Raw genomic sequence first — 15239 nt, 5'->3', positions numbered from 1 at the left:
ACAGTGTATAATAAACATTTTAAATAGAAAAATAACTACGTTTTAATTGAAATTCGCATCGAAGAATGATGATATATTTTCGAAGCTTGTTCAATGTTCAGAACGCATTTTAAATTTTCAACTTTTATTATCATTATTCATTACTCTACAAATATATTTCAATAAAACTTTATTTTGTAATATAAAAATAAGCTTTTCTCGAATAATTGATATTTTTAATAAAACTGAAATACATTGTTTTAGTTTAACATCCTAAAAACTACCGAGTAATGAAACGACATGAACTGGAACTGACAATTTGCTTGACAGTGTCAAAATCGTGAATCTTTGGGTGAATTTGATAGTATTTTGGGTTATGAAAAATTAATAAAAATAAACAAAAATGTATACAGAAGTGGACGTATTTGTCAGTAATTACACTTTAATTGATCCGGAGATATATCAATTGTGGATAGAAGGCTGTTCTTGTAAGTATTCACCGTAATAAAGCAAAATGTTGTTATCATTAATTTATCGTTATAAAATCTAATAGGAATGCTATATTTAGGCTCTGTTTTATGTAATAAGGATATTATATGTATGATTACTATCTTCTGTTACAAATTATCTTCTCGTATGACGCACAGAAGCAGATTTGACTATATATTTCTTGTCACCTAAATTCTGTCGAAGGCCTCTATATTTTACGCGATAATCTAACAAATAAGTCTAGAACTCCGCCCCTAAGACGACCCACTGACCAAAATACATTATAATATAGTACATTATGATATAGTACATTAAGAATAAATAAAATGTAGGATTCTATGGGTACTTTTTGGTTATCGGAAGATGTTAGCCTGTTTTATACAACACTATTATTATTTTAAACTCTGAATTTTATAATTAACACAAAAATGTTCAACTAATAACCATAGTTTTTCTTAAAACATCTCTTTACTTAGAATTTTCACGTTTTAACAGTACAAAGTAAACAAAAAAACTGATGTTTATGTAGTTGGTAAACTTGGCTTTAATCTTTGGAATGTTCTATGATTTAGACTTGATTTCAGAAGATATAAATATTAACATTTTATTTTATATATTAATAGAAATGGATACTATTTATCTTAATACTTTCTTATGTTTATTTATTTCCACAAAAATCTCTCTGAATTTGTTTCATGTAGCTCACTAGTATTCAATGTAAATCAGAACCTTTTTAGGTGAAGACACAAGAAAACTCTAATCTTATCACTCGACAATTGATCATAATGTTGGCAATATACCAAGATTTAGTTTATAGACAATACAACACATGGTGTCTGCCATTCATAATAACATGAGCTATTTCTGGAAAACCAATTAAACTACTATGAAGTATTGAAAAGATATATTTTATTTAATTTAAAAATTTTTGTACACACATGTCATAAAGAAAGAAGACCTGTGAAAGGAATGGATATGTGAATAAGATATTTTTATAGAAGAAAATCTTATTGAGATTATTGCTAAGGCTCTGTATTAAACAAGCATTGAAATATTTTCATATTCATGTCCTTTTAAATTCCCTAATCTATAATATAAAAATGAATCGCAAAATGTGTTGTGTTGACGGGAGCGAAGCCGCGGGCAAATGCTAGTGTACAATATAAGTTGGTGATCAAAAATAGTAATAAAAATTTTGGACCAAGGTGTCCATCAGGATGAACACAGACAAATAAATGGGTACTTTCGATTATTAAGCGCAATAATTATAAAAGTTATTGATGGCTACTATACTCCTTCTAATATATCTTCATGTTCAAGTGTTTTCTCAAACAGCCCAGAGTCTAGAAGTTCATATGAGTGTACTTGTGTCTGCACAAATGCTCGTGCACTATAATATGTTTTGGCTGATCTCCTTATATGAGAACAGCCGCTGTGGCCGACAATTGACTATTAGGAAATCACCTTTATTTTATTTTAGTTTTAATACACAGTTTTTTAGTTAATTTCTCTTTTTTTCTTTTGTCAAATTATTTAATTTTTTAATATTACTCCAGTCTAAATATTTTTTACTAATAAATAATTTGTTTATTTTCAGCAAGTGAAGCAGTGTCTACTCTGCATCAGAGAGGTTTCGCTAAGCAGCACGGAGCTACAGTTGAACTTATTGCTAGCGATGTGCTGGATCACTACAGGTAGAAATATCTTCGAATATCCACTTTTACATTATTATACAAGTCTCTATGTTTAATGCTATGAAACTACCAAATTCACGTATTTGATGATGAGAAATAATAATTTATTAATTGTGTATTGTAATAACAAATCATCATCTACTGAGCCATTTCCCGACATTGTTGTGGTTGGCGTAGTCTACACGGATGCAGCTGAGTACAAGTCTTTTACATGGAGCCTCTGCCTGACATCTCAACCATGTTACTTGGGGTAACCAGTTGGTAAGATTGGTCAGGCTTCTGACTATCCAAAACAACTACAAAAGAAGTTCAAATGACAGCCGGGACCCACCAATTTAACATGCGTTTCGAAACACGACGGATAAATTGTTAATCCATGGACCAACCCGCTAAGCTTTGCTTAGTAAATAAAATTAACATAATAAATTGTCAAATAATCATTGATCATTGTCAAATAAGATTATAAATGTATTGTAAAATTTTAAGTAATACTAAGCACAGCGATATAAAACTTTCCCTAACTTACAGGACGTTTGCTCTCTTGGAGCGGTTGCTCACGGTGCCGTCGAAGTTATCGGAGCAGATGATATTCCAGATCGACGAGGCCTCCAAACAGATGCTCATTGAGAAGTAAGTCATAGTTTTAATTACATAAATACTTCTTTTGCTGCATATTATATACATTTTTAGCTTCCGCCAACGATTCAAGGAACTTCTTCCGTACCCTGATAAAAAGCATCCTATATAATTCCACAATAATGGCTATGTAAGACTGAAACATTTTTCAAATTGGCCCAGTTATTCTTGATAGTTGCGCAATTGAGCAAACTTGAAAATAGTAATATATGTAGATAAGAATTTCAGCAAAGGTTACTCTGTATTTTTTCAGGTATTATGACTTGGATGATGCAGTGATTAGAGAGCTGCTGGGAAGAAAACTGTCTTCGCGACACAGGAAAGATTTAGATGAGGTAGGTATTAATTCTATTATTTACTTTTAAATATTTACCAACCGAGGGAACATACCAAGCAACTTGAATCCGGTAGACAGGCAGTCTAGAGCCTTTTTTTCGATGAGAAATCATCAAATGACCTCTCCCGCTGTGGGTCAGCAGCGTGAGGGAGTATCAGACTTCTACTGACCAAAACCCATCGTGTTCCTTCGTAAGCCTTTATTTACCAGGGTAAACAGTCTAGAGCCTTAGAAAGGACAAAGTATAATTTTTATACAATTGCGTTAAGTAGGTTAAAACTGCGGTGATTAGCTAGTTTCGTAATTCATTTTACTTAGTACTTAGATAGAGTATATACTCTATCTCACGAAATACACGCCATACTTGATGTACAACTCGTAAAAAAATATACAGCAAACTTAAACCTAGTTTAGTACTAGAAAGGCTCAGTTTAACCGTAGATATATATATATTTTTATTTTATATCTCACGTTTAACTTCATCAGATTTTGATGCCGTTTTCACCGTAGTATTTGTCAGCCTTGAGAGAATTTATCAAGTCTTATTATACTTCGGCCGTTCAGAGAATGCGTTCCTGACACCTATCAGTTAGTCACGACTAGTGATGGGCACAACATAACACTGAGTTCGTTACCGTTCCTTCAAAATGAACCGCCGCATTATTTTAAGATTATTTTCGTTTTAAATTGGCGGAATCATTTGTTTTATATTTTAGTTATTTAAGTGGAAACCAAAAAAAGGTAATATTCATATAATAAAATTGTTTTATTTATTCTTTGTTACAAGTACATTGAATTGAATGTGCGAACAGAATATTAATCAGACTCCGATTTGCTTGAGGAGGTGGTGTCTTCATCATCATCTTCGCCTACATGTATAATTATATTATTATCAATAACAGAATCAATCCTGATATCTCGGTCTAACAAAAGCCGGGTAATCAAATAAAAACAGATCGAAAACACTTGAAAAACGTGGTCTATGCGCACGAAACGACAACGGACGACTGTTTTAGCGTCACAAAATGGCGGCCCATAACGCCATTTGGGGTTACCATTTTTAATCTAAGTATAAAAATGCGGTTTGGTCATAGTTTTATTTTTATATTTCATAAACGTTATAATTAAGTCTTATAGTCCATTATTTTCCAATTCTTAAAAAGAAAATCAAAACGTATTATTTTATATTATAACTGTATAAAAACAGATTACGATACTTGCCTGTTATTTTTAGCACAGCACTACAAAATATAAACCGCTGACATAACCTTGTAATAGCGCAGTATAGATTTAGAAAAATATTGTTTACCAAGTTATTTGACACTCAGTTTGGCACAAAATTATAACATTCATTGATTATTGATATAATAATGTTGTTTTAATGCTCCTCAATTGTTAAAACGGTAAACAACCAGCAAAAATATTTTTATCGTAACTGCAACGCCATTGCAAAGTTACGTCGTCAGTTCAATCGCGACGTGTCAGGAACGCATTCTCTGAATGGCCGAACTATACCTATTGAAGTCAGTTTTTTTTTTCATTTATTTATTTATTCATTTATACATTTTTTTATGTACTCTCCACCCATTTCTCACCGTCCAGGTGGCTGAACGCTCAGGTGCCCCGCTGCGTTGCTGCCGGCGTCAGTTCGACAACGTGCGGCGCGTGTTCAAGGCGGTCGAGGAGATGCCCGGCAACGTCGTCGCCAATATACGCACCACCTTCCTGCTGCAAGAGCCGCTGGCCAAGTGAGTGCAGCCATCTTGTGTCTAGCCGGCTGCGGGAGAGTGTGTCATCGTCCATGTAGCTGAACGTACATGTAGGCGAGTGTCTATGTAGGTGGAAGTTCAGATAGGTGTCTTTTATATCTAGCCGGCTGCGGGAGAGTGTCATCGTCCATGTAGCTGAACGTCTTTTAGGCGAGTGTTTATGTTGGTGAACGTACACCTTCCTACTGCAAGAGCCGCTGGCCAAGTGAGTAGTGCAGACATTTAAATAAAACTACTTTTACTTAATTTATCGCTGTTATATTCTTCTTCTTCTTTCGTGTCGATGACATGTCTTATAGTGAGACTACACTATGTCAGCCCAACATGCCGCCACAGCGAGAGCACGGCCGGATGCGCTCATTAAGTCCTCCCGCGAGCAAGTTTCAGGGCACAGTGGACATGCGATTAGGTGGTACATCGTCTGCACGGCAGCCCCGCACTTGCACCCACGGCACAATGCAACGGCTGTTATATTAATATTATTTAATACAAAAAGTTTTATTTAAATCTATACTAATATTATAAAGAGGAAAACTTTGTTTGTTTGTTTGTAATGAATAGGCTCAAAAACTACTGGACAGTTTTTAAAAATTCTTTCACCATTCGAAAGCTACATTATCCACGAGTAACATAGGCTATATTTTATCCCGGTACGGGCAGTAGTTACCACGGGACGCGGATGAAATCGCGGGAAAACGGCTAGAGTCTAATATTCGCGTAAGTATCAGATATCAATATGAGTATAGTTCAGTCAATTTATACTTATCCGGATGCAGGAAATCTTATCATCATCGTTGTCGCCCAGGTAGCTAAAAGCAGGTGAACATTCAAAGTTCAGGTAGATGAACGTTCAGGTAGGTGAACGTCCAGGTGGGTGAACTTTCAGGTAGCGAAACGTTCGGGACTACTTTCCTTCTCAGTGAACCGACGGCTAAGTGAATGTACTCCAGTCATTTTATAGGTGATTATTTCAGGGTGCCGAAAATTGTATCTATGTCATCGTCCAGGTAGGTGAACGTTCAGGTACATGAACGTTCCGGACTATCTTCCTGCTCAGAAACCGTTGGCTAAGTGTGAAATCCAGTCATTTGATTCCTGCTGCGGGATTGTTCAAAAGAGTTACCGCGGCCGTGGTACATACGCGGCCTACGACGGAACACGACGGTGTTTAGTCAGTAAGAGTCTGACACTCCCTCACCGCTGCTAACCCACAGCTGGAGGGGTCATGTGATGATTTTTAACGTTGTTAAAAAAAAGGTTGAACTGTTCGTCTTATCGTCCAGGTACATGAACGATCAGGTTAAGGAAATTGAAAGTCGCTAACAATGTCGTCGCTAATATCCGGACTACCTTCCTGCTCAGTGAACCACTGGCCAAGTAGGTAGTAGTTTAATTCTTACCAATGGTAGTGCAGAAAACAGTTTGTCATCGTCTAGGTCTGTGAACGTCCAGGTAAGTGAACATAGTTTTATTTTTAATTATAACTAAATATTAAAGAAATATACAAAACTAATACGTGTTTATAATATAAACGGTTCAGCCGTTCTTAGTCTGAGTAAAAATTGTGTAACTAAATAAATCTAAATTAATATATTTTGTTGTTGTTACAGAAAGTATGGTGCAGTAGTGTTTATAGCGTGCATGCGTTTCGAGACAACCAAGAGGAAGTTACAGTATTTATCCTTCAATGACTTTTATCATTGTGCACAGGTAATATATTACTTTTATAATATTAATATCATCATCAACTGGCCCATTGGTCTACTGGTCGCATGTGCGTCTGCTTTGCAGGAAAGCTCTGGTTCGATTCCGGGATCAAATCGAAATCGAATTGTATGAAAGTTTCTTAAGAACTTTGGTCGATAATCGGCTTTGGAGGCCATTATTATCGAAGCTTATTTTCGTTTGCGTTTAAGCCATAGTATCCTACTAATACTAATAAGTATGTGAGTGCGGATGGAAGTGTGGAAGTTTGGACCTTATTCACGCAAAAACAACTTGATGGATTTTGTTGAAAACTTGACAGTAACATACCTTGTATGTCAGAATAATATATTGTCTATAACTCGTGCACAGAACGAATGAAAATCATCCTGTAATCTACCCAAATTATTACCCAGTTATATTTGCATGTCTCTACCAGACCCGGATTTTTGGGAGGCGAACGTGGGGCCGAAGCCAACACGCTGAAGCCCTTTTGAGACAACTTTAATGAAATGGTGACACAAAGCCGACGATTATCCCCGTATACACTATATAAATGTACCCAAGGACAATCCCCGGTTCTGTGTTAAACTATTGCTAACTATGGATGAAAACTACTTAGGCTATTGTGATGGACTAGGAATGGGGAAACTACGATACCCAGTTATATTTATTATTATATTTCTTATTTCTGATTAAATTCGCAAAGCGTTACAAAATATTCATAATAATTATCTAATTATTTCTTACCAATTACACTACATTGCAGGCAATAATGGGCAGTTGGACATACAGCTGCACGGGCCCGGAGTACTATGATACGGAGATGGATAGAGAGTTCCTGTTGGAGCTCAGAGAGCTGAGGATCTTGCTCGACAAGGAGAAGGAGCATAAACAGTATGTGTTTTGGGATAATAGTTGTTATATATTTAAATATTATAAAAATACCAAAAATATAAAAAAAAAATATAGTTAACTATTTCATCATCATCATACTTCGAGCCTTTTTCTCAATTATGTTGGGGTCGGCTTCCAGTCTAACCGGATGCAGCTGAGTACCAGTGCTTTACAAGAAGCGACTGCCTATCTGACCTCCTCAACCCAGTTACCCGGGCAACCCGATACTCCTTGGTTAGACTGGTGTCAGACTTTCTGGCTTCTGACTACCCGTAACGACTGCCAAGGATATTCAATGACAGCCGGGACCTACAGTTTAACGTGCCATCCGAAACACAGTCCAATGGTGTCTAAGATATACTTAGAAAGTACATACAAACTTTTAGAATAGTTGCATTGGTACTTGCCTGACCTGGAATCGACCCGCGCCCTCATACTCGAGAGGTTGGTTCTTTGCCCACTAGGCCACCACGACTTTTTTCTAGTTAGTTTAGATAGTTAACTATTTGTTATCAAAAAATCTCAGAAACAAACTTAAAGATTATGATTTTTTTATTTTTTAAATGTGCCGTTTGAAATATCTGTCAATTTATATAAAAAAAATTGTACTGTATCAACATTTGCATAGCCTTTTGCCTAACTATGTTTTGGGGGTAGCGTCGAGACTGAGTGAACTTGTGATATGTAGTTTCTAATTATCTGCCTCTCAGAAGGTCAGTAATAAAAAAATATATTTACTTAATCTTTTTTACATTTCAGTTTAATCTGCATGCGTCTCAGGCCAAAATTGTTGGAGAAGTCCTATCAAGAATTGGAACTCAATTTTAGGTAAGAACACTGGCATTTCACTGAAGACAATCTTGATATTAATTTTTATTTATAAAGATAGTTAATGTTGCATTTCTTTAACCGGAAATATATAAGTACTAGGTTTTACCCGCGTCCCTAGGGTACAACTTCCTGTAGCTAGAAAATAATGTACATATTATAATATGTTTCAGACTATACACTCGTGCACTGGTCGGCTTGGCGTGTAACCTGCATCGCGGGAGAGAGTTGCGATCTCTCTTCATAGATCTACTTGAAAGGTAATCATCATTCTCATCTCCCGAGCTTTTTCCCAACTAAGTTGGGGTCGGATTCCAGTCTAACTGGATGCAGCTGAGTACCAGTGTGCCACAAGGAGCGACTGCCTATCTGACCTCCTCAACCCAGTTACCCGGGCAACCCGATACCCCTTGGTTAGACTGGTGTCAGACTTACTGGCTTCTGACTACCCATAACGACAGTCAAGGATGTTCAATGACAGCCGGGGCCTACAGTTTAACGTGCCATCCGAAACAGTCATTGGTATCCTTATCCGAATTTTATTTGTGTACGGTGCAGTATATTTTCTTCTTCTATACTGTCGAACTGATCTGATGATGGAGCCGGAAGATATGAACTGGAACTTCATGATGCAACATCGTATCATAGCTGTGTTTGGACTTGTTAGAAAAGTCTTGTAATGGACTTTAACTAATTTAACGTGCATTTATAAAGGCTTGTTTTTTTTTTACTATATTTTTTTTGTATATTTTCAGATGTGTAGAGCCTCTAAGATTGGGGTCATGGCCCAAGACGGATCTAGCGCAGTTTTTATGCGCTTACGAACAATGTGCGCTACAGATGGATGTGTTGAGGTAAATATGGCCTTTTCCTATACTAATTTAATGAAGAGGAAACATTCTTTTTGTTTCTTTGTACCCTGTAAGCTCCGAAACTACTGAACTGATTTGAAAAATTCTTTCACTATTGGAAAGCCACACTATTCCCAAGTAACATAAGCTATATTTTATCCAAGTGCGGGAAGTTAAGAGAAAGGCTTTCTTTCTATCCGGGTGCAAAAAGTAGTTCCCCGGTCGATATAGTATTGATACTCACCATTTCCTACGGTTTCATCCAAAAACTTGTCCATTTATAAAATAATACTTAGGTACCAATTTTCGTCTGAATCGATACAGTCGTTCTCCCATCTGATCATTCAGAGAATCTCTATGCCACACTAGAATATCTGAACCGATTGAGATGAAATTTTGCAGAGGTAAATATTGTACTTACCCTGAAGATAATATCCAAGGCATATTTACTTAAGTTTTTTACATCTTCTTTCAGGGAAGCGGACCTAAAAAGCGTTTGGGAGCGATATATGAGAGTTATAAGTCAATGTTTGTTAACTATGTATCATATTTAACACATTTACTTAATTATTGTATGTCTTTGTTTGTATTCACTCCATTTGCCTAGGCACTTAACTTAAAGTAAAAAATCTTGATCATCATCTCCCGAGTCTTTTCCCAACTATGTTGGGGTCGGCTTCCAGTCTAACTGGATGCAGCTGAGTACCAGTGTGCCACAAGGAATGAACCTCAACCCAGTTACCCGGGCAACCCACTAACCCAAAAACATCTTGATTTATATTTTTTATTTAAAAACTTAGATCAAAAATATTAAAATTACTTGATCAATTGAATCATTATTTTAAGCAATAGTTTATTCGTTTAATATGTATTTGTGTAAAAAGTCCTAAGTATCAAGATTGTTTACCTTCAGTTAAATACCTACTCAAATTGGAGTATAAATGTTGTCTTATGTACTTTTGGTAAGATAATTATTAACAGACAAGGTGTTGATTTGCATCTGTGCAATATTTCAGGAGGTTCACATAAAATACGTAAATAGTCGATTGGAATTACAGTAGACGGGAAATAGTTAATATGCGCTGCTTTTTTTTTTTTGTTATCGTAATGTCGTAGTATTTCAGAACTAACCCAATTTTATGAATGATCGTTGCGTATGCTTTGTGTTTGCGTTTGTGTGAGGGCGCAGCACGGTTTTAAGGCCAAGTAACACACGCGCCGAGTTGAAATACGGGTCGGTGAATTTCCAAAAAAATAATAATTACGTACCAATTTTTTTGTTGAATTGGGTTAAGAATCATTAGCATAATTACATCCTTGATTATTGCACGGATGCAAATCAACAGCTTGTATTAAATGTATATTATAAACTTGCTAAAAATGTTAACTATATTGAAATAATGTAATCTAGTCTGTATGAAGATAGCTAAAGACTCAGTGAGTTATTATTTCATTTTATAATGGAAGAAATTGTATAGAAGTATGTCTTAAAAATTTAATCAATATATTTCTTATGTTCAAGGCAATTGTAAAAATCTTCGCCAATTAAAATCGTTGTACTTATAGCTTCAAAAATAAATTAAGAATGTTTTAGAAAAATAAAAACCCATAAATTCGAAACAATGTTTTTTATTTATTTTATTATCCATAATTATTATTACAAAAAAAAAAACAATCTTTAAAAATATGTATAGATAAAAAATAAAATAAAAAAAATATACATAAAATCATTTTTTATCACAAGATAGTGACTATTTACAGTATTTCCAAAGTATTAAATAAACCATTTTTTGTACACATGCCATATTTTTACATTTTTTTTTTCAACTGAAATTGTTCATAAAAAATCAAAAGAATTTTAAAATTATTTTTAGATTTCAGTTTTTTGCGTACTGTTAAGTATTATATTATCGAAATAAACATAGGATTAAATAAGTTCACCCAAAGGATCCGAACTTAAAGAATTTGAAAAATTCTTTCACTGTCGGAAAGCTACACTCTTCCCGAGTAACATAGGCTATATTTTGCCCTGGTAATGGAAGAAGTTCCCCCGGGATGTCGGTGAAACCGGAAATGTCTAGTTTTTATATAAATTAAAATCCTATCTTTATTTCGATGGTATAATAATTTGAAGATTGTATAAGATAGTCAAATCCAGGATATTATTTCGCGCCAAGTAACACTGCAAACTTTTGGTCGGCCGATAGTTTGTTTGTGCTCATAAATCAGTGTGAAGATGAATGGTAGTACGCACATTACAAAGATCAGGTATTTAGCCGGTATCAGACCGACTGAAAACTTTGATTGGAATCAAGATTTTCGTTAAAAAAATGTTTGCCAACCATCGGCCGACTGTTTAGTCTGTAGTATGTCTCTTAATGTTCATAATATTATGTCTTATCCACTTATTTTTGTTCTTCATTACAAAACATGAACAGCCTTACTACAAAAACTTAAACATCTGTTGAACACTTGTCTAAAAAAAGGTGGTTGCAAAACGGACCTTCATTTCAACAAGTGTTCAACAGATGTTTAAAAGTTGTGTACGGAAAGGTTTATGTATCATTTACGTACAAATATTCAAGTCAGATAATTATGATCATTAACGTCTGATTTTCTCGACAGGATTTTTCACATTTATTTTTGCATATGTCGAAAGAATTTTTCGCTTTTTTGTCATACATTTTTAAATATTATTTCAGGTCGCTTTTAAGTAATGTCAAATGCATTTTTTTGTAAGTACAAATTCATAATTTTCTGGTCATTTTTGCAGAAATTCAGACGTATTTACAAAATCCTTAATGTTTTTTTGATAATTAGTGTTCTTATTTTTCACATGATTATACTCAAAATATACCGAAATTAATAGTATTTTTTTTTAATTTTAAGTACACATTTTAGCAAACTTCTAATCAGTCAGTGTTATGCAAAACACTGTTTATTTCAATAGATAAGCTTCACGATTCAAAGGCACAATAATTTTACACTAATTTAGCAAATACTAGGATATGCTGTGCCTTTGTTTATTGCGCAAACATTGCGCAACTTTAGCGCAGTGATGCGCCAATCAGTTCAAACAGTTCAAATTGCAAATCAATTTTCAGGGCATTTTAATAGTCAGGTAAAATACACACAAATGTCAATAATTTCATACACAATAAATATATGGATAGGAATGTAATTTTAATGTTTTTTTTTTCTACAAGAAATTCATTCGTTCCAACCGCATCGCAGATGCTTACTTATAATCTAAAATCACATCACTTATGAACTAGACAATTTACACTTGTAATATTTTAAGTTTAATTTAGTATAAAAGTTACATTATGACACCATGCGTGTCAAGTTATGACCAGTTTCATAGGTTACTGATAAAGTCTCTGATATCCTATCAGGAACTTATCTGACAGATAAACTTTAACTTAAATATCTGGCAGAAATTATAAGCAGCCTTATCTGAAAGATAGCGTTAACTATCAGATAACCGACTGACACTTATGTTGTGTAAATGTCATCATCATCATCCTCCGAGCCTTGTCCCAACTATGTTGGGGTCGGCTTATAGTCTAACCGCATGCAGCTGAGTACCAGTGTGCCACAAGGAGCGACTGCATGACCTCCTCAACCCAGCTACCCGGGCAACCCAATACCCTTTGGTTAGATTGGTATTAGACTTACTGTTGTGTGATAATGTAACTTATATATTAAATTTTGTATTCATAACATATGTTTGCTTCCCGACTTTATTTAATAGCCTAATTATAATTATGTACAATGTTGACCTGACTAACAATTTGAGCTTGATACAGCTACTATAATTTCGATTTTAATTACCAAAAATATTACTTGAATTTCGATATTTTTATCATAATAAAGATAGTCTTGTTAGTTACACTATTTATAACTCAAGGATGGGTGAACCGTTTAAGTTGAAAATTAGAGAGGTAGCCTAGACCCGGCAGAAGGACATATAATATTTTTTGTCACTATCCGGAACGCGGGTGAAACCGCGGGCACAAACTAGTATCTTATTAAGAAAAATCACCCATATAGATTCAGCCATTTTTCAAAATTTTCAGCTTTGCTTGTTTTCATATAGATTTGGTGAAAAAAAATTATGTTTAAAAAATATGGGAAGTCAATTTGCAATTTCAATTACGAAATTTAAAAATAAATGTTGTTAAAAGTACGGGTAGTATGAATAAAAAGTCATATTTTTGGTACATTAAGAGCGAAATTACAAAAGTCGGGACATATTAAATAACACACTAATTTTTATTATTAATAAGTTTTTCATATTTATAAACCTAAAGTTGCATTTTGAATCTCAAACAATTTAAACATTTTACAATAATAAACATTAATTTTAAGTAAGTAATAATAATATTTTGTAATATTTTTACATTGACCTATATTACGTACAAGAGAGGTTATTTCTTGTGATTTTTTTTTTCAATATTTTTTGGTATTTTTATTAAGAACGCACTCATTTTTAGAGATCCTTATTTTAAGTAACATATCCATTTAAGAAGAGGCGTAAAATAGGCAACATTGTCAGAAAAAGGACAGCTATCTTTGTGTGTAAATCTCATTGAAATCGGTCTATTCTTTAAGTAGTTTAAATGTCACATCACAATCACAATCACTGATTGAAAGTTTTGTCATAATTATTGTCAATACAAATTAATTATATTGTAATAACAGATATGCTTATCTATACTATTATAAAGAGGTACCCTAAATGCTGCCGAAATGATTTGAAAAATTCTATCACTGTTGGAAAGCTACACTCTTCCCGAGTAACACAGGCGATATTTTATCCCGGTACAGCTAGTATATTTATAAGTTTATAATTACTTATAATTTATAATAGCTTAAATAATCTTAAATATTGTCTATTAAGCGCCAATTCTTACAAATTCAGTCAAATTTCGCAAATTCCGAAGTCGATAAACAACATGCAAACACATTTTTGTACTTAAAATTCGAGATTATCCGAAATTGCTAAACTTTTCGATAAAGCTACTCTATCGCTAGGATATGCAGATCTCAAGTGTCTAGAACTAACGGAATAAGTTATTTGGGTACTTGGAAATTTTCAAAAAGCGGGTAGTTTTTAATTTTTTTGGACTTGGTGAGGTTTTTAAAGTGAAATTTACCTCTAAATGTAAAATCTAATATGGGTTAAGAATACTGGATCTTAAGGAACCAATTGTTTACTTTTTCACTATACATATTTACACCAAAATTCCTTGGGTCTAAGACTTGTAAAAGTCCAGTTTGGACCTCTAGATTTCACCCCATTATTTATAAAGACAAAAACAGTCAAATTTCGGACCTCTAAAACTCCAATCTAGACTTTTACTAATCCGCCATCTTTTAAACACAAATCCATGATCAGTCTCTTAAAAAGTCCATAAAAAACCGACTTTCAAACACAAGACCTCTTGAGGTCCAAAATTCAAAGTCCATCGGACTTCGAAAGTCCATCATCACTTAGAAAAAACTCGTTAATCCTGAGTCTTACCTTAGGACCTTTAAGGGGTCTTTTGGACCTCGTAAAGGTCTGATCTCTCGGCGTCGTGAGACCTCACGGTGTGAGGTCTACAGCGCGAGTTTTTGGGTTCCCTCTCATATGTCGACTTCGCAAATTTTCCTTTTTTGTGGGAGACCATATTTGTCTTTTTTGATAACCTCCTGTTTTAGTCTTAGGTAGTTGTCTAGTCTTGATAGGGCGTATTCCTGGGAAAAAAATGTTTTTTTTAGAACAAAGAAAATAGATACCTAAAAATTAAACGTTATTTGTTGAAAGTAAGCTGAAAATCAGCACTTTTTGAAGGTTACAAAAGACGGTTCCCAAATGGACGCCTTGACTTTTTCCTATGTGTGTTTACTGGTAAAAGGAATTGGTGGAACAAACCCCCTTACTTTTAGAAAGGTACCTATGCCGTTAACAGTCTATGTACAATAATTGTAATATTTTTTTTACCTTCATTTTAATTGATGTCTAATCATCTGAAATTACTGAACCATTTTGATGAATATAGTATTGCTC

At 34.3% G+C, this 15239-nt stretch overlaps 2 protein-coding genes across 4 annotated transcripts in view; one reads left to right on the top strand and one right to left on the bottom strand.

Annotated features, from left to right (window-relative positions):
* The first annotated feature begins 309 nt into the window (after window positions 1-309).
* LOC124643664 (acidic fibroblast growth factor intracellular-binding protein) lies at window positions 310-10804 on the top strand. Its single transcript, XM_047182686.1, has 11 exons — window positions 310-467; window positions 2066-2162; window positions 2691-2792; window positions 3052-3133; window positions 4738-4883; window positions 6515-6614; window positions 7378-7505; window positions 8265-8333; window positions 8507-8593; window positions 9089-9187; window positions 9660-10804. Exons 1-11 carry the CDS (start codon window positions 383-385, stop codon window positions 9736-9738), a joined length of 1074 nt encoding a protein of 357 aa, XP_047038642.1. The 5' UTR covers window positions 310-382; the 3' UTR covers window positions 9739-10804.
* A 268-nt stretch (window positions 10805-11072) lies between these two features.
* LOC124643663 (choline/ethanolamine kinase) overlaps window positions 11073-15239 on the bottom strand; it is a 35236-nt gene continuing 31069 nt past the window's right edge. For all 3 annotated transcript variants that reach the window (XM_047182684.1, XM_047182685.1, XM_047182683.1), the window contains exon 11: window positions 11073-14926. In XM_047182684.1, coding sequence (XP_047038640.1) covers window positions 14816-14926 — 111 coding nt within the window. In that variant the 3' untranslated portion in view covers window positions 11073-14815. The remainder of the gene's footprint in view (window positions 14927-15239) is intronic.

This window comes from Helicoverpa zea, chromosome 28, assembly GCF_022581195.2.
Source record: "Helicoverpa zea isolate HzStark_Cry1AcR chromosome 28, ilHelZeax1.1, whole genome shotgun sequence".
Taxonomy (NCBI): domain Eukaryota; kingdom Metazoa; phylum Arthropoda; class Insecta; order Lepidoptera; family Noctuidae; genus Helicoverpa; species Helicoverpa zea.
The sequence above is the reverse complement of the archived record's forward strand: the minus strand, read 5'-3'. Positions and strand labels throughout refer to the sequence as shown.

Bases quoted from the DNA above. Each gene is read 5' to 3' on its own strand.
- LOC124643664 (XM_047182686.1), top strand. From the start codon at position 383: ATGTATACAGAAGTGGACGTATTTGTCAGTAATTACACTTTAATTGAT. The intron at 2,163-2,690 runs GTAGAAATATCT...CCTAACTTACAG, and splicing joins GATGTGCTGGATCACTACAG to GACGTTTGCTCTCTTGGAGC. The intron at 8,334-8,506 runs GTAAGAACACTG...AATATGTTTCAG, and splicing joins GAATTGGAACTCAATTTTAG to ACTATACACTCGTGCACTGG.